This window comes from Moschus berezovskii, chromosome 17, assembly GCF_049115385.1.
Source record: "Moschus berezovskii isolate FMDL1 chromosome 17, NW_MosBer_1.0, whole genome shotgun sequence".
In the NCBI taxonomy this organism is placed as follows: Eukaryota; Metazoa; Chordata; class Mammalia; order Artiodactyla; family Moschidae; genus Moschus; species Moschus berezovskii.
In genome coordinates, this window is record NC_142476.1 from 6,225,328 (window position 1) to 6,245,789 (window position 20,462).

At 42.1% G+C, this 20,462-nt stretch overlaps 1 protein-coding gene and 1 pseudogene across 2 annotated transcripts in view; one reads left to right on the forward strand and one right to left on the reverse strand.

The window, feature by feature from the left end:
- The window catches only part of NUCKS1 (nuclear casein kinase and cyclin dependent kinase substrate 1), a 38,018-nt gene extending 17,727 nt beyond the window's left edge, over nt 1-20,291 (reverse strand). The window contains exon 1 of one of the 2 annotated variants that reach the window (XM_055420025.2): nt 20,087-20,291. In XM_055420025.2, coding sequence (XP_055276000.2) covers nt 20,087-20,103 — 17 coding nt within the window. In that variant the 5' untranslated portion in view covers nt 20,104-20,291. The remainder of the gene's footprint in view (nt 1-20,086) is intronic. The other variant, XM_055420024.2, reaches the window with a different exon arrangement.
- Nucleotides 148-12,357, forward strand: LOC148775043 (sorting nexin-6 pseudogene; annotated as a pseudogene).
- Nucleotides 20,292-20,462: the final 171 nt, after the last annotated feature.

Consider the following 20,462-nt stretch of genomic DNA (forward strand, 5'->3'; position numbering starts at 1 on the left):
TTAGTGACTAAAATAACAGCACAACAATAGTTTAAGACACCATTTAAAAGCAAAAACAGGGCAGTCAGAATTCAAGTACAGGTGCAACGTCAATATGCAAAAATGATAAGAGTAGAATTGAATTCTGAACACATGATTGGGCCTTAGATGTGCAAGAAGGTACAGCCGCATTTTTTCAAGCTGTGCGGGATCTTCATTGCGCACAGGTTTTCCTCCACCTGTGCTAAGTAGGGGTTTCATGTTATGGCGCACAGGCTCTAGGACCTTTGGGCTTCGGTAGTCGAGGCTCACGGGCTCGAGAGCTACAGGCTCAGGAGTTGTGGCCCCCCCGCGCTTAGTTGCTCTGTGGCATGTGGGATCTTCCCAGATCAGGCATCAAACCCATGCCTCCTGTGTTGGCAGGCAGATTTTTTACCACTAAGCCAACAGGGAAGCCCTATGGACACACTCTTGATTTACGAGAGAAAAAGGACTCATAAGGAATTTTGCATTGTTTTTCTTTAGTCTACCAACAATGAATTATCTTCTGACTTTATTGCCTCAATGAATCAAGATGCAAAACCATAAAATATATTTTAGCTATGTTTTAAGAAACTGAGTTTATATATTAAAGATACCATTCTATTCAGTTCAGTTCAGTCGCTCATTCGTGTCCGACTCTTTGTGACCCCATGAATCACAGCACGCCAGGCCTTCCTGTCCATCACCAACTCCCGGAGTTCACTCAAACTCATGTCCATCGAGTCGGTGATGCCCTCCAGCCATCTCATTCTCTGTCGTCCCCTTCTCCTGCCCCCAATCCTTCCCAGCATCAGTCTTTTCCAGTGAGTCAACTCGTCGCATGAAGTGGCCAAAGTATTGGAGTTTCAGCTTTAGCATCAGTCCTTCCAATGAACACCCAGGACTGATCTCCTTTAGAATGGACTGGTTGGATCTCCTTGCAGGCCAAGGGACTCTCAAGAGTCTTCTCCAGCACCACAGTTCAAAAGCATCAATTCTTCGGCGATCAGCTTTGTTCACAGTCCAACTCTCACATCCATACATGACCACGGGAAAAACCATAGCCTTGACTAGACGGACCTTGGTTGGCAAAGTAATGTCTCTGCCTTTGTTAATTTAAAAAACATGACTATTAATTCCACTTACATGAGTTACCTAGTCAAATGCAGAGAGACAAAAAGTAGAATGGTGGTAGAAAAGTCAATGGTATGTATCGTTTCAGTTTTACAAGAGTTCTGGAGACTGAATGCACAAAAATGTGAATGTATTTAACTACTGAACTGTACGTTTAAAAATGGTTAAGATGGGGCTTTCTTGGTGGCTCAGTGGTACAGAATCTGCCTTTAAATACAGGAGGCCGGGTTCAATCCCTGATGCAGGAGAATCCTACATGTGGCAGAGCAACTAAGTCTGTGCGCCACAATTTTCGGGCCCATGTACACAACTTCTGAAGCCCGTGAGCCCTAGAGCCTATGATCTGCAACCAGAGAAGCCACTGCAGTGAGAAGCCTAAGCATCCCAGCTAGGGAGTAGCTCCTGCTCGCTGCAACTAGAGAAGAGCCTGCACAGCAACGAAGATGCAGCACAACCCAAAGCAAATAAATAAACTTATATAAAAGAATTGGGGAAAAAAAACAGTTAAGATGGTAAATATGCTACTTTACCACAATTTAAAAAAAAACAACAAAAATTTTTCTTAAAAAAAAAAAAGAAACTATTGGGGGAGCTAGTAAATATTCATGTTCTAGGGCCCCCTCCGGCCCGTGGTGCGGTGGGCGCCTGTGCTGGTCCTAGTCTTGGAGTAGCCCTGATGGAATGCCTGGACTACCGCCCCGACTTCCTCTCGGAGGAGGACTGCAGACTTAAAGCAATAAATGTAGATCTTCAGAACGATGCTGCTCTGCAGGTGGACATTTCTGATGCTCTGAGTGAGAGAGACAAAGTAAATTTCACTGTTCACACACCGAGTTCATTGCCAAATTTTAAACAGAACGAGTTTTCTGCTGTTCGACAACACGAGGAATTTATCTGGCTTCACGATTCCTTCATTGAAAATGAGGACTATGCAGGTTACATTATCCCTCCAGCACCACCAAGACCTGATTTTGATGCCTCAAGGGAGAAACTACAGAAACCTGGAGAAGGAGAAGGGTCTATGCCAAAGGAGGAATTCACGAAGATGAAACAGGAATTAGAAGCGGGTTGGATAACGGAGATCCTTGGGTTTATTCTACTGCTCCCTCCATCCTCTGCATCCTTCTTTGTGGTCTTGACTGAATGATTACCCTCACAGAGATCAAACTTCTCCCAACATTGGTCCTGCTGGTTTGCTGTATTTGGCAATATTCAAGAAGACAGTTGCAATGCATGAAGTGTTTCTATGTCGTGTGGCTGCACATCCCATTTTGAGGAAAGATTTAAATTTTCATGTCTTCCTGGAATGTAATTAATATTTGAGTGTGCAAGGAAAAAATAAAGAGAAACTTGAATATTTCTTTAAAAACATGGTTAAATCAGCAGATGGAGTAATTGTTTCTGGAGTAAAGGATGTAGATGATTTCTTTGAGTTATGAACGAACATTCCTTTTAGAATATCATAACCGAGTTAAGGATGCATCTGCTAAATCTGATAGGATGATAAGATCCCACAAAAGTGCTGCAGATGATTACAATAGAATTGGTTCTTCATTATATGCTTTAGGAACTCAGGATTCTACAGATATATGCAAGTTTTTCTTAAAGTTTCAGACCTGTTTGATAAGACAAGAAAAATAGAAGCACGAGTGTCAGCTGATGAGGACCTCAAACTTTCTGACCTTTTAAAATGTTACTTAAGAGAATCCCAAACTGCTAAGGATCTCCTCTATTGAAGACCTAGGTCATTAGTGGATTATGAAAATGCCATTAAAGCACTGCATAAAGCAAGAGCGAAAAATAAAGATGTTCTGCACGCTGAAACATCCGAACACTTATGTTGTCAGAAATTTGAAAAAATATCTGAATCTGCAAAACAAGAACTTATAGATTTTAAGACAAGAGGAGTTGCTGCATTCAGAAAAAATTTAGTGAAACTGGCAGAATTAGAACTGAAGCATGCAAAGGGTAATCTACAGTGGCTGCAGAACTGCCTGGTAGTACTCAGTGGAGACACACAAACCACACTCTTGCCTTCCAGTTAAAAAGGGTTGCCTTCCTTCAGATTTTATTTTTTCTTAATGATGTTAGGCATTTACTGCTCACTGGAAACTAAAGAAACAGCTGACAGAGTGCATCTCCTCTCCCTTTTTCTGAAAAATAATGGATCAGTGCCACCCACGGGTCTGTGGGCTGCGTGGTGGCACCTGCGCCCTGGACAATTGCCCATCATTGCGCCCTCCTCCTCTTCATAAGTCCAAAGTTCTGTCTTTTTTAAGTAGCCTCTATAACTGTGTTTATTTTATGAATAGTATTCCTTTTGGCTGCCAATCTTATTTACCTTTAAATAATTTCTGAAGTTTAACCCTTTCAAAAATACATGTTTTAAAGAAAAAAATATCATGTTCTAGCAAAATAGTGATATTTAATGACAGACACCATGAAAAACAACATTATGAACCCAATGCAAAGATGACCATTTTCTGCATTACTTAGTATCAAGGAAAATGGGACACTGAAGCAGGCAGAAAGGATCCAGGACAGGGAGTTTTAAACCTCAACTTCTAATAATTATGTACAGATTCTGAAATTGCAGGTATAATAATTTTAGCTTATCCATGCTGGTGGAATTGCACCTAAATGCAGTACAATTTCCAGGGATCGATAGACATATCCTATGATACTGTATAATGGCAAGTAATCATAATGGAAAAGGATCACTGTTGTTCTTAAATCATTAAGTTGTGTCTGACTCTGCAACCCCATGGACTGTAGCCCGCCAGGCTCCTCTATCCATGGGGATTCTCCAGGCAAGAATACTGCAATGGGTAGACATTTTCTTCTCCTTCTTCCTTCTTCATATGAAGAACAACTGAATACATTGGGAGTTTTTAACTTGCAAAAGGGAAAACATGTTACATTTGGTGGTCAGATTAAGTATGGGTTCAATATAAAGAACTTTCTAACAGTTTGCTAATGATAAAGTTACACTTCTCTAGTTATCCCTAGAAACACTCCTTAGAAAGGAATTATGTAGTGATAAATACAGAATCTGCCAAGAGGATGATTCCATGTTCTGGTTCTAGAACTTCAGCCAATCACTTACTCTCTGGGCCCCAGTTCCTCAGCTGTTGGAACTGATGACCTAAGTTGCTGCTGCTGCTGCTGCTGCTGCGTCATTTCAGTCGTGTCCAACTCTGTGTGACCCCATAGACGGAAGCCCACCAGGCTCCCCCGTCCCTGGGATTCCCCAGGCAAGAACACTGGAATGGGTTGCCATTTCCTTCTCCAATGTGTGCAAGTGAAGTCGCTCAGTCGTATCTGTATCCGATCCTGAGCGACCCCATGGACTGCAGCCTACCAGGCTCCTCCATCCATGGGATTTTCTAGGCAAGAGTACCGGAGTGGCTTGCCATTGCCTTCTCCGGACCTAAGTTGCTAGACATGACTTTTCCAAATTCAAATAGTCAATGATCCTTTTGGGCACCACACATCTTAACACATACTGCTGTACCATTTGTTTTCGTCACTAGTTTGAGCTCTTTGAAGGTAACAATTATGTCTCATGTACAGAACAGGTAAAAGGTAGGCACTCAAATATTTTCTGAACTTTTTGCTCTTAGGGCCAAATTTTAAGAGCTCTGTTAGAAATCTAATTCTAGAAAATACTCTAGAGATTAATCATCCAATCTCCTTCAAGTCTGGAGAAGGCAATGGTAACCCGCTCTAGTACTCTTGCCTGGAAAATCCCATGGGAGGAGCCTGGTAGGCTGCCGTCTATGGGGTCGCACAGAGTCGGACATGACTGAAGTGACTTAGCAGCAGCAGCAGCTTCTTAAAGTCTTTTTGGATCTCATTTCTTGCCATTTAACAATCAACACCAGGAGGCAACCATCAGTCAGGTTTGTTTTGTTGTTTTTTTTTTACCACTTGGTCCTGCAGCTTCCTTGCTTAGAATGCTATTTGTACCAGTCTCATTCATATCAGCTACTACATCACCTCTCAACACATTTAATCCTTTACTGATACTACTTAAACCACTAATGTCTGTCTCCCCTTTTAAATGTGAACTTCTTGAGGACAGAGGCTGTCTCTCCTTCACTTAGAACATCAGATTCAAGGAAGGTTTGATGAGTGAATGGATTTGGCCTCTGCAAAGGATTAGGGTGAGAAAGGGCAAAAGAAGGGAGGATGTATGTGCCACTGGAGGTTTTAACCTATCAGACTTTCAATCCCACTGCCCTTAACAACAAAAGAAAATTCAGTTTTCTCCAAACTAAAAAACTTTATTTTAGATTTAAGAGATTTGAAAGGGAAATTCCCTGGCAGTCCAGTGCTTAGGACTTGGTACTTTGACTGCAGTGGTCCAGGGTTCAGTACTCGGTCAAGGAACTAAGACCTTGCAAGTCACCTGGCACAGCCAAAAAATTATTTAGTATGTTTTTCTCTTTTTGGCCATGCTGCATGGCATGTGGGATCTTACTTAGGGTTCCTTGATCTAGCCTCTTGCTTTGGCAACGAAGATCACCAAGGTCCCTGAACCACCAAGGAAGTCCCATATTTCGTATCAATATATTTTCTTCTATCCTAGTTTTCAACACAGGAAAACTAAAAACATGTTATGATGGAAACATCATAACATACAGTATAACAAACAAGTTATACTGAAAGCACAGAGTCTTAACTGCTGGAGCAACTATCAAATGCCAAAACCAACTGTTCAGTGTAAAATGAACATCGAAAACTCAAACTGGGAGGACAATACAAAATTTCAATACAGACATTGTAAAGCAATGATCCTCCAATTAAAATAAATTAAAAAATCTCAATACAGCATAAAAGTTAAAAACATGGATTTTTAAAATTGGGTTAAATCCTGGGTCTCTCAGTTACTTCCCCTCTTTTCTCACCTGTAAGACAGAAATAACACCTGTCTCTCAAGGTTGCTGTGCGTGCCAGGCACACAATTATCCAATAAATAGTAGCCATTATTTCTTGTAAGCACTAACCTGTTCCATCCAGAATACCACTGCAATCTTGAACCCACCCGATTACACAACACTCTTGAACTATTTATCTCAACAGCACAATTAAATCACTCCTCTTAAAAACACTGTGTCTGGTTCTAGTATTATTTAGAAAGATTGTGTTCAAGAGTTTGTTGTTCATTTCATTAAAATGCAATGTCAAAATACCTATTTTAACATTATTTCCAACTCTGTGATAAAGTTTCCAGTTACCATTTAGGCCAGAGAAAGTAGCAATGCTAGCTATTTTAAATCTACCATTCAAGTTCGATCAATTTCTATCACTCAAATCAAATGGAGTTCCATCTAAACAAGTCTAAAAATTTACACTAGAAAACAGAACTGTAACCCAGTAAGGAAAACAAATGTTTAAAATAGAAACTATAGGAACACAAAAACTTCAGTTATGTGCCTGCTCTTATTTTAAAAGCTGATATAATCACTATATTTAGAGGTAACTTGGTTACACATGAGCCAATTCCTGGATGACCACCAGAGGGCTTTGAGATAAGTCCTCACTTTTGCATTGGTATAAAGTGCAAAAATGAAAGGTAAAGTTGGAAAACTAAAACCACAAAATATGAGAAAACTAAAACCACAAAATTTGATGCTAATCTATAACAAACGTTCACATCAAATTCCAGGTAAGGAAGGTAAGGTAGGTGAAGTCGCTCAGTCGTGTCCGACTCTTTGCGACCCCATGGACTGTAGCCTACCAGGCTCCTCTGTCCATGGGATTTTCCAGGCAATAGTACTGGAGTGGATTGCTATTTCCTTCTCCAGGGGATTTTCCCAACCCAGGGATCGAACCCGGGTCTCCCGCATTGTAGACAGACGCTTTACCATCTGAACCACCAGGTAAGGAAGCAGAACTTTAAAATAGAAACACATTTAATTGTTGATACCTTAAGCTTTACACTACTTAAAGAGCACAAAATCATCTTCTCAAGGAAAACCAGACAGAACTTATAAACTTACACTGTTTAGCTCATTCAAGTGGACTATCCTTCCATTTGTAACCCTGAAGAAATCACACTGCTCTGGGAAAAAGAAATAACCTAGCTAATTTTCTAGAATTTAGTTTATCTGAGTTTTGAGACACCCAAAACAGCTAACATAGCTCTTTTCACTAATCATGTAAGTGGTAAATATCTAGAACAATGTTTTTCAGTCTGTCAGTCACAACCCATTATTGGGTCCTGAAGTTAATTTACTGATGTATGCCTGCGAGTGTGCTCAGTCACTTTAGTTGGGTCCAACTCTTTGTGACTCTGTTGACTGTAGCCTGCCAGACTCCTGTGTCCATGGGAGTCTCCAGACAAGAATACTAGAGTTGGTTGCCATGTCCTCCTCCAGGGGATTTCCCTGACCCAAGGATCAAACCCACAACTCCTGTGTCTCTTGCATTGTACGCATGTTCTTTACCCATTGAACCACCTGGGAAGCCATTCAGTTAGTCAGTTCAGTAGCTCAGTCGTGTCTCTTTGCAACCCCATGCACTGCAGCACGCCGGGCCTCCCTGTCCATCACCAACTCCTGGAGCTTGCTTAAAATTATGTTCTTTGAGTCGGTGATGCCATCTAACCAACTCATCCTGTCATCCCCTTCTCCACCTTCAGTCTCTCCCAGCATCAGGGTCTTTTCCAATGAGTCAGTGCTTCACATCCGGTGGCCAAAGTATTGGAGCTTCAGCATCAGTCCTTCCAATGAACATTCAGGACTGATTTCCTTTAAGATTGACTGGTTGGATCTCCTTGAGTTCAAGGGACTCTCAAGAGTCTTCTCCAGCACCACAGTTCAAAAGCATCAATTCTTTGGTGCTCAGCTTTCTTTATAGTCCAACTCTCACATCCACACATGACTACTGGAAAAACCATAGCTTTGACTATTACTTTGTTGGCAAAGTAATGTCTCTGCTTTTTAATATGCTATCTAGGCTTGTCATAGCTTTTCTCCCAAGGAACAGATGTCTTAATTTCATGGCTGGAGTCACCACCTGCAGTGATTTTGGAGACAAGAAAATAGTCTGTCACTGTTTCCATTGTTTCCCCATCTATTTGCCATGAAGTGATGGGACCAGATGCCATGATCTTAGTTTTCTGAATATTGAGTTTTAATCCAACTTTTTCACTCTCCTCTTTAACTTTCATCAAGAGGTTCTTTAGTTCTTTGCTTTCTGCCATAAGGGTGGTGTCATCTGCTTCTCTGAGGTTATTACTATTTCTCCCAACAATCTTGATTCCAGCTTGTGCTTCATCCAGTCCAGCACTTCGCATGATGTACTCTGCATATAAGTTAAATAAGCAAGGTGACAATATACAGCCTTGATGTACTCCTTTCCCAATTTGGAACCAGTCCGTTGTTCCAAAGGGAAGCCCTTACTGATGTGTAACTAGCATTTTATTTTTTTTGCCACAGAGGTGGGGGATCTTAGTTTCCCCCACCAGGGGGTAAGAGTGCTAAGCCTTAACTACTGGACCACCAGGGAATTCCCTGTAACTAGCTCTTTAAAAGAAAAAGCAGCAAATAGGAAATATCAGAGAAAATTGTACCTAAATAACTGGCAAATGCCTGCAGCTTGTTTCTGTGTTTGTATTCTTACGTGTAACAAACTTGCAATGTCAAACCTATTTCTTACAGGAACCTCATCAAAAATGTCTTGAGAGCCACTGCTTTAGAATATACTGATTTCCAAAGTAGTTTCACTTTTACAAGAAACAGTTATAATCTGTGGCCACAAAAGTGTAACATTTCTTCCTACTTTAATTCATTTTTCAAGAAAATCACTTTTTAAAGCTTGCTGCTGCTAAGTCGCTTCAGTCGTGTCCGACTCTGTGAGACCCCATAGATGGCAGCCCACCAGGCTCCCGTCCCTGGGATTCTCCAGGCAAGAACACTGGAGTGGGTTGCCATTTCCTTCTCCAATGCATGAAAGTGAAATCGCTCAGTTGTGTCTGACTTTTAAGCTTAAGCGCTCATAAAGCCTATCCAAGGTTAGTGGCCTGTGGGGGTCAGGGGGAGAGGTGATACACCAGGTACTGGAATTACTGGACCTGACAGCTAACCCAATCTTACCCCAAACACGTTATCCTAGTAACAGATGTACTGTAAGGGCTTGACTGAGGACCTTTCATGATCTCCCAAGGCTACTAATTCTAAGAAAACTCCATAATGGAAGTTTCCAGTGCAGTGAGATCTGCCTCTAAAGTCCACTCACCAATTGTCTTATCTAGCTCCTGGTATTACCATGGTCTGAATCTAAACTTTCTTCCACAGAGCAGCCCTTAAAATTGATGTGACAGTTTCCACTCTTTCCTTCAAGGCTAAATATGAAAGTTTCTGCTTATCAACAATCACTAACCACTCTCCCCTTAAAACTTAGGAAATTTACCTATCTCTATTTTTCTAACTCTCAAGATTATTCATGTGCCAAGTTTTCTCAGGATGTAAGAAAATTAATTCTTAGAAGCTGAGATACGTAAATTCAACTCAGGGTAATTTCTCACAACTGGTCATCTTTGAACTTCATGTTCCTTTTGGCTAAGAAATGTTGCTTTAACTGTATATTATTCTGCTTTTTACAATTAAATAGAATTCAAAACCAGTCACAAGATACAAGAAAGCAAAAAATTTTAAATAAAAATTAAAAAAAATCAAGAACATTACAGGGAAGAGTTCTAAGTTCTTCAAATGGGAAAAGTAAACTTCTAACTTCTGCACGAGAATAAAGGCATTCAGAATGATGAGCCAGATATACATTAGATAGTTACTACAATTCCCTCCTAAACCTTTTCAGTCCAGCTGAATAAATATGAACTATCATATCACACTCCTTACTCCCATAATATATTCAGTTCCTCCATATAGGAAAACATTTCCCAACATAAGTTTAGTGCAAACCTGTGCAATTGGAAGAGTAAACCTCAAGCAGGTGAGATTAAAGGGGTTTCAGATGAGCACATTACCAAGTGGAGTCCTGTCTGCAGCACAGTCTTGGAAACTTCAGTGGGCTCTTCCCGTTGTCCTAACACATCTATTAGGGACAAATCTGCAGCCCAAGAAAGTCAGATTTACTGACTCATTACAATAAAGATGATGGAACATCATAAGTGTGGAGCATCTCACCAAACAGGAAAACTGAAAAGGATTTAGGGAAGGGTACAATTTAAGTGAAATTTAAATGAATCAGTGTCTTGATGGGCTCAAAGCAGAGTAGGACTGTGTGAAAAGGGGTCTTCATCAGGTGTAGACTGTGAAGTGGACCTTGGGTCCTATTTCTTGGCAAAGAAGTTAAGGTAGATGTGAATTTTGTGCCCAGGAAGCCCTTATTTGAGGCTCTAAAGTTGTAAATCAAGGACAGTTCTCTGCATCAAAAGGACAGCTTTTCCTGACAAAAGTGTGATGTTTCACTATAAATGCTGCTGCTGCTAAGTCACTTCAGTCATGTCCAACTCTGTGCGACCCCATAGACGGAAGCCCACCAGGCTCCCCCGTCCCTGGGATTCTCCCGGCAAGAACACTGGAGTGGGTTGCCATTTCCTTCTCCAATGTGTGAAAGTGAAAAATGGAAGTGAACTCGCTCAGTTGTGTCCGACCCTTAGCGACCCCACAGACTGCAGCCTACCAGGCTCCTCCATCCATGGGATTTTCTAGCCAAGAGTACTGGAGTGGCTTGCCAGAATGACGCAACATCAAACAGCAGAGTTCGACAGTCTGATTTTAGAGAACTCAGTGGGAAAGCAGTAGTCAAAATATTATTATAAATTATTTATTCATTATTTAAATTATTATAAATCTTTCCAGTTGTAGCTTCTGTGGAAGATAGTCTGTTATCTCAGCCCAATGAATAGCTGGCTGGATTTTTACTTCTCAGTGGAGCTAAGTTTTAGTTTCTTAAGAAACTCACTTTCTGGGTCATTTTATCTTGACAGATGAAATCTTCCTGAAAATCACCTTGCTTTGCAGGTAACTGTACACCTGCACAGTTCAAAAGATACTAAGAAGCACCTGAAAATATAGCCAGTGGAAACACTCTGGCAACCTAAAGTTTTTCAAACACCTCTGACTATTTAGATACTAGTTGTTTTAAAATATGGCAATGCAATTCTGTAACAATCAGTTCCACATCCTGGAACCTAGCTAGTAATACATTTTTTGAGACAAAACAAAGGGATGCCCCAGTTTGATCAAGTTGTCATGTGCTAGTTCAAATGTTTTCTCTTACTGCCTACAACACTGCAGTCTCTATTTCTAGACTAAAGAATCCAAGAAGCCACTTCTTCATAATCCAGAATGATATGTTTATTTCTCTTTGCAGCTAAGAATTTAAAAAGGCAAACAGAAGTAACACTTCACAGGATACTCAACTTCATTAAGTTCAAGTGACTGAAGTTTGCAAACTCTATGTGACTGTGTATCACTAACTTTCAACTCCAGAGAGGCACCATTCACACGGACTGTAATGTGGATGTTAGCTGGGTTGGTACCCCAGAGTTACACAGAATGGTTCCCTTGTTTTTTACATTTCTGGGGAAAACAGACCAAAAACATAAATAAATCCAATCTCCCTTTCTTTATTCCAAATTACCTTCTGCTTACTAATGAGTTGTATTGCTAAATGATTTCAATCACTAAAACTCAACCACTTACCTTAATTTATAACATTTGTCGAGTTAAATCAATTCCAATTTATTAATCTTAATTTCCTACTAATTGTAGTATACTAATGAGTTTTATAATAGGTGCTGAACCTTTTCAAATGCTATGGTCTTTTTCCTTTGGTTGTTTAATAACATGATGAAATCAGTGAAAGATTCTACATTTTGTTCTGGGACATATTCTACATACATACGAGATTCAGTTAGCTATGTTTGGCATTCTTGCATCTATGTGTATACGTGAAATGAGCCCATTAATTTCCTGTGGTGTCCTTTAGGTGGTGTTGGCATCCACTCACTTATGTTGGTCAGGGGAAAAATGCCCCTGACTTACGAACTGTGTTCACTTAGCAATGTTATTTTCTTCCCACAAAAGCCTCACACTACTTCAGTGCGTTTTCCTCTACATTCAACTGTTCTTTTCCTTTAATGAACCTCTTCGCATATTCTTATTTACCCCCCAAACTCTCCTTTTCTCCATTCACACCTCTCCCCAGCTCACTTTAAAGCTGGTCTTGTCCACCAAAGCCCTGCTATGAACCATAAACCCCTCCAAAGATGGAAAAGTGTGCCACTACCATGCAAACATCCTCTTCCAACAACACAAGAGAAGACTCTACACATGGACATCACCAGATGGTCAACACCGAAATCAGACTGATTATATTCTTTGCAGCCAAAGATGCAGAAGCTCTATACAGTCAGCAAAAACAAGACCGGGAGCTGACTGTGGCTCAGATCATGAACTCCTTATTGCCAAATTCAGACTTAAATTGAAGAAAGTAGGGAAAACCACTAGACCATTCAGGTATGACCTAAATCAAATCCCTTATGATTATACAGTGGAAGTTAGAAATAGATTTAAGGGACTAGATCTGATAGATAGAGTGCCTGATGAACTATGGACAGAGGTTCGTGATACTGTACAGGAGACAGGGACCAAGACCATCCCCATGGAAAAGAAATGCAAAAAAGCAAAATGGCTGTCTGAGGAGGCCTTACAAATAGCTGTGAAAAGAAGAGACGTGAAAAGCAAAGGAGAAAAGGAAAGATATAAGCATCTGAATGCAGAGTTCCAAAGAATAGCAAAGAGAGATAAGAAAGCCTTCCTCAGCGATCAATGCAAAGAAATAGAGGAAAACAACAGAATAGGAAAGACTAAAGATCTCTTCAAGAAAATTAGAGATATCAAGGGAACATTTCATGCAAAGATGGGCTTGATAAAGGACAGAAATGGTATGGACCTAACAGAAGCAGAAGATATTAAGAAGAGGTGGAAAGAATATACAGAAGAACTGTACAAAAAAGATCTTCATGACCAAGATAATCACGATAACGTGATCACTGACCTAGAGCCAGACATCTTGGAATGTGAAGTCAAGTGGGCCTTAGAGAGCATCACTACGAACAAAGCTAGTGGAGGTGATGGAATTCCAATTGAGCTATTTCAAATCCTGAGAGATGATGCTGTGAAAGTGCTGCACTCAATATGCCAGCAAATTTGGAAAACTCAGCAGTGGCCACAGGACTGGAAAAGGTCAGTCTTCATTCCAATCCCAAAGAAAGGCAATGCCAAAGAAGGCTCAAACTACCGCACAATTGCACTCATCTCACACGCTAGTAAAGTCATGCTCAAAATTCTCCAAGCCAGGCTTCAGCAATACGTGAACCATGAACTTCCAGACATTCAAACTTGTTTTAGAAAAGGCAGAGGAACCAGAGTCCAAATTGCCAACACCTCCTGGATCATGGAAAAAGCAAGAGAGTTCCAGAAAAACATCTATTTCTGCTTCATTGACTATGCCAAAGCCTTTGACTGGGTGGATCACAGTAAGCTGTGGAAAATTCTGAGATGGGAATACCAGACCACCTGACCTGCCTCTTGAGAAACCTGTATGCAGGTCAGGAAGCGACACTAAGAACTGGACATGGAACAACAGACTGGTTCCAAATAGGAAAAGGAGTACATCAAGGTTGTATATTGTCACCCTGCTTATTTAACTTATACGCAGAGTACATCATGAGAAACGCTGGGCTGGAAGAAGCACAAGCTGGAATCAAGATTGCCGGGAGAAACATCAATAACCTCAGATATGCAGATGACACCACCCTTATGGCAGAAAGTGAAGAGGAACTCAAAAGTCTCTTGATGAAAGTGAAACAGAATGAAAAAGTTGGCTTGAAGCTCAACATTCAGAAAACGAAGATCTTGGCATCTGGTCCCATCACTTCATGGGAAATACAGATGGAAAACAGTGGAAACAGTGTCAGATTTTATTTTTTGGGGCTCCAAAATCACTGCAGATGCTGATTGCAGCCATGAAATTAAAAGACGCTTACTCCTTGGAAGGAAAGTTATGACCAACCTAGATAGCATATTGAAAAGCAGAGACATTACTTTGCCAACCAAGGTCCGTCTAGTCAAGATTATGGTTTTTCCCGTGGTCATGTATGGATGTGAGAGTTGGACTGTGAAGAAAGCTGATCGCCGAAGAATTGATGCTTTTGAACTGTGGTGTTGGAGAAGACTCTTGAGAGTCCCTTGGACTGCAAGGAGATCCAACCAGTGCATTCTAAAGGAGATCAGTCCTGGGTGTTCATTGGAAGGATTGACGTTGAAGCTGAAACTCCAATACTTTGGCCACCTCACGCGAAGAGTTGACTCACTAGAAAAGACTCTGATGCTGGCAGGGGTTGGGGGCAGGAGGAGAAGGGGACGACAGAGAAGGAGATGGCTGGATGGCATCACCGACTCGGTGGAGTTGAGTCTGAGTGAACTCTGGGAGTTGGTGATGGACAGGGAGGCCTGGCGTGCTGTGATTCATGGGGTCGAAAGAGTCGGACACGACTGAGCTACTGAACTGAACTGACTGACTGACCATGTAATACCCCAAGGCAGTGACTCACAGAAAAGATCACACTGGCTTTGGATTGGGCACAGTTTCTATTTGAATTCCTGCTTCCTCTTAATGGGCCAATTATGTAATTATCTATGTTTCAGCTATCTCACATACATAATAGGGATAATATATATACTTTGCTTAAAGAGTTGTTTCAAGATTTTTATTTTTTCTAAAATTAAAGATTGAGAAAGGGACTGCACTGTTAAAAGGTCCATTCTCTCATCTATGATTTTGAAATTCAAAAAGTTCTGAAAACCAAGTTTTTTCATAATTTATATGGTGGTAAACATATGAGGGGCAAACGAGGATTTTTAGAATTTTAGTCTGAAAATTCCTAGGTTTTACCAGTGATTAATGTGTTTCATTATAGGAACACTACCCCAGACTGGTGACGGTACATTATATATACAGAATAGGAACCCTGTTACTTCTTTTAAATCTTGTTACCTGCTTGAAATTTTTGAAAATATTGAACTCTCAAACCCCAATGGTTTCAAACTAAGGATTGTGGACCTGTAATACATTCAGTGTGTAATCAAATACAATAAATACAAACCTGGAAGAGACTTAAATAAGACAGACTCATGCAGCCTAAATCCACCTTTACTATTATTTCTCCATCTTAGCTCCTTGACTTCAAAGTTATCACTTCAAACAGATGGTACTGGACTAAGCTGAAGTTCTAGTTGTTTTTTTAAAAAATGCTTTTAATTAAAACTTATCTCTGAAAGTTAAATATTGAGTTGGAAAAAAACACAGATTGCTATTTAAAACATTTTGGCTATATATTTCCCCTCAACTGTTTTCTATATAAATCTTAACCACTGGTGCATACAGAATGCACTCACCATTAGAGATGACTAAATAAAGTAGCATTTGCCCATTTTCATGCTGAACACTAGGAAGGAAAGAGCGGTGCCACAGAATGAATGCCAGCATTGTACTCAGAAAATCTCAGTTCAAATACTGGCTCTGTTTGATAGTTCTGTGACATTGAGTACTATTGAAACTTATATTGTCATCTGTTATTTGGAAATCTAAAAAAACGCTCTATTACAGGGTGATAGGGATAACACAAGATAAAGTGAAATCCTCTAGTGGAGTACCTGGTTCTGTATTTATACTTAGTAAATGTTTATTTGGTAATTTCTCTAAAATTAAACTTAAAACACTTTTTTTTTTTTTTAGCTGTGCCACACAGCTTGCAGGAGGATCGTAAGTTCCCCAAATAGGGATCAAACCTGGGCCATCGCAGTTAAAGCATCAAGTCCTAAGCACTAGACCCAGGGAATTCCCAATGTTGTCCTTTTTTAAAAAATTTTTTTCTTTTTGGCTGCATCCAGCAGTATGTGGGACCTTAGTTGCCTGGCCAGGGATTGAACCTGGGCCCTCTGCAGTGGAAACACAGAGGCTTAACCACTGGGCTGTGGGGGAAGTCCCACCAATGTTGTCTTATTATAGTTTTCACATTAAATATATATATGTTGGGAAATGTTGAGTATTTAAGTGTTGTTACAAAATTAACTCCTCCATTATTCAGGCTTTTCAAGTTATGTGAGATATTTTGGAAGGGAAAGTCTACAAAAGAGTTTGTCTTTTTAGAGGAAGTGACATGTAAGTAACAATGTACTGATTCAAGGTTAATAAAAATCACACTTCTTTCACACACACACACACACCCTGGACATAGAGAGTAAGATGAGATACAAGGAACCAGGCTCACCTAAAACCACATTTATTAGCATACGACACTTTTAAGTATCTCCCTGTGCCTACTTGGGGCTTTCCATGTGATGCTAGTGGTAAAGAACCGGCTCGCCAATGCAGATGTTAGAGATGCAGGTTTGATCCCTGGGTAGGCCAGATCCCCTGGAGAAGGGAATGGCTGCCCACTCCTGTATTCTTGCCTGGAGAATCCCACGGACAGAGGAGCTTGGCCGGCTACAGTCGCAGTAGCAGTCGACTTAGCACTGTGTATACTTAGTATCAAAATCCAAACTATCTAAAATTTTCAGGTTTCTAAGTTTTTCCCTTTAACAGGCCTTTTTAAAACTAATTTCCCGGTAAGAGAGAGTGTCTTTTTAAAAAAAAAAAAAAAAATAAGAAATCCAGATACATTCCAAACAAAATTCTCTTCGAAAATAAAGCAATTTGAAATCTTGGAAAAGCTGTTAATTCTCAACAAAACTATAAACAAGACCAAAAATATTTTTATCAATCTGTAAGAGCCTATGCTTTCACATCTAAACTTTCAATGTTAAAGGTTTTTGCAATCTCAAGTCCTAAACAAAAAGAGGCATGATACCAAGTACACTTACAAGATGAAGAAAGGAGAAACAGACTGAGCTGAGTGACTTGGAGTATTTTCAATAAGAGAGGATCTCTGGAGGATACACCAAACTGAATTTCAAAAAACCCACTTTCTAGTCTGGGCAAGTCAGTAAATCTCTGAGCTTTCTTTTTCATCTTTTACAAGTAGTAACGTTTTTAGTCCCTTATTCAAAGGATAAGAGTCATACAAACCAAAGTTCAAAGTGTCACACAGTCAAGTAACATCAATACTTATCTGGTAGAAGGTAGAGCATTTATGTGGAAAGAGGGAGGATGAGAGTAAGCAGGGCTGGAAATTAAGAAATCTAGGTTCTAGGCCCAATATTGGCATGTATTAGCGGATGACACAAGGCACTTCACTTGTCCAGGTCCCCACATAAAGTCACTTGCAAGATGAATTTGCTAAATTTCTTTCTGGCTCTAAGGCTGTAATTTTATGCTATAAATTTGAATCCAAGGCCTAAAGTATTTGAGCTCTCATTTCTATGTGAGTCATATACTATAAAAGGTGAAGAGAGCAATACAGCCTGAACAAAACTACTTAGATATGTGTTGCGCACACATCTATAGAAAATCCTGCTGATCAATTCCACTCATTTAGCAACTGGTGTCAAGCAGCCATTAGTACATTTCTAAATCTTCTTTAAATGCTTAGGTTAACATTAAAATAGTCATAGTAAAAACGTAAACCAGAAAACCCTCAAAATTATATATAGGCCTAAGGACAGAAACATATCCCAAAAGAAGCTGCAGAGACACTTCTCCAACACGTGCTTTTTCTTGTTTTTGGTTTGTTTTTAAACGAGGTTGATCATTCTGATACTGGGTTAACATCTGCAATTTTTGGTTACATTCCCTCAAATAAACAGATTCAATTACACCTTGAAATAAAAGCACTTCCCTAAGACAGAACCTTTTTTATTGCAAATTTAACAAACCACCAAACTCAAGTTTAATTATTTCTGCTTTATTATTGATCAAGAGTATGTAAAAGACTTAAAAGACAGTTACAAAGAGACTTCATCACTAAATATATAATCAGAAACCAAGTTGCTTGAAAGTAATAATTTGAAAGTGACTCAAAAAAGTCTACCATATATTTAACTTCATTCTTCAACTAGGGGCAAATAAACACTTGAAAAAATTACTTTTAACATACTAAGAAAAAAGTTGTGCACAAATCCCAATGCCTACCAAAAAATGCATTAGAACGTGCTTAATGTATTTATTCCTACCTGGTGATATTAAAGAAATCCAAGTTTTCAAGAGAGAAAAGATGTTCCTGTCCCAACATATAAATCTGGGGTCACAAACTCAGGCAGAGGAGTAAAGTTACAACAATGAAAAGTCATCAAAACCTAGTGAACTGCGGTTAGAAGGTAGAGAAAAAGAAATCCATTTTCATCATGCAGTAATTTACTTCCAGAAGACAGAAGATCCAATCCAGGTGAAACAAATCTTTATTATGATAATTGTCTTGTTTGTTCTGATCCTAAAGAAAATACTTTACGAAAATTGACCGGATACACCGGTTAATTATTAAGCAAAAAAGTATGCATACTATAATTTGAAATATCGATTCAGACTCCGTGCCAAAATGCAAGCAGAACTCTTCCCGGTGGCGATGGTAAGGTATCAAAGACGCGGGTTGAAATTAAGCAGAAAGGCTGCGTGAGCACTCTCCTCACGCCCACCCGGAGCGCAGGAGTATGCAGCCCCAGACCACCACCAGTTGGAGCGGACAGTCCAGTCTGGAGACAGAACGGTGTGCAACATTTAAAAACCCTTTCCGGGGTTCCAAACCTCCCTTTACAGCTCTAGGTCAAAATACTTCCGTTTCTCACAACACTTGGAGAAGGGGGAAGAAAGTGTTAAAATGCCTAAAAACGAAACCTATTCATCCAGAAAACACTACGCCAAGTAGCCAATCCTTACATTGAAAGCCTCAAGGACATTATGTTAAAAATAACATTTATTAGCAACAGCTCTCCTTCTTAAGGCCGCAACAGATTGGATTAAGCCACACCCCTCCATAAATGGCACATTCCATACCATAGCCAGGAGGACGGCAGAGGGCGATTCCACCGGGCGCTGGGGAACGGCAAACTTGTTGACAGTCTGAGAATGAAGTCCAACGATTGCCCGACCCCAGACCGTTTATTATTAAAGTTATTCGGGGTGTAAAAAGAAGATTACAAACACACCCGAGACGTGTTCGGCCACGTGAGAGGAGAGCCGGGTAGCGGGAAGGACGAGCACTCGGGATTTGGGCCGTCCAAGTTGACCCGCACCTCCCTAAGCAGGGACGATTCCCCGAGGAAGGGCGTTTCTAGACGGGGGCCGGGGGCGAACTCGGGATTGGGGGTGCGGGGGCTCACCCCGCTCAGAAACGCCCAGGCGGGGCAGAGGCCGCAGTCCACGCCAGGGCCCAGCCCCGAACTCTTCCTCCGACCCGAGGGGAAAAGAACGCGCCCGCCCACGCCCGGCCCCGATCCGGGAGGCGGGGCCCCGCAGAGACCCCGGAGGACCGAGGCGGGGCCCCGCGGCCCCTCCCGCCCGGCAGGGCGCTCCCCCGTCCGCCGGAGAGAACGGGCCGTCTCCCCAACCCCCACGCGGGCCGCGCGGGGCCGGCGCTCCACGGCGCCTCTGCCCCCACCCCCCACGGGGCCGGGCCAGGCCCCCACGCCCGCGGGGCCGGCCCCGAGGAGGTGGGGCCTGCGCGGGGGCGCCGACTGCACACCCCTCCCCCTCCGGCCCGCCCCAGTGCGGCGAGTGGGGGAGGCGGCGACGCGGCCCCGGGCCCTGCGGCGGCGCGGGGCGGGGAGGAGCCCGCGCTCGGGCGCGCGGCCGCCGCCCCCGCGCAGCCCCGCGCGCCAGCCAGGCCCCCCGCGCTCAGGGGCGCGCGCGGGGCCCGAAAGGGAGGAGGCCGCGCGGCGCGCCTCGGGCCGGCGCTGCGCCTCGGGCCCCCGCCCCCACCCTCACCGCTCACCCCAGCCCCCGCCAGCCCGCTCCAGGCCTCGGACTCCGCACTGACCTGACAGGCCGAGACATGTTCGCTGTCGAAACAGGGCCGAGTCGAGGAGCCAAAGACCAGGACCCCCCCCACCCCGCGCGCTCGGCGCCCCACCCCCCCCAACTTCGGCCGAGGAGGCCGCTGCCGCCGAGCCCCGAGCTGCTGGCTTCTCAGACTTCGCTGCTCCCTGGTTCAGGGCCCCTTAATCAGACGAGCCCCCCGCTCCCCAGTCTCTTCAAAATGGATGAATCAAACCAGCCGAAAATGCGCCAAAGCCGCCGGACAACCGAACCCACTAGGGCCTGTGGGCTCCGCCCCAGCACGACCGGTCATTGGCAGCTCCTGCCAGATGCGCGGAGCTCATTGGTCCGTTTGAATCATCACGTCCCCCAGGCTC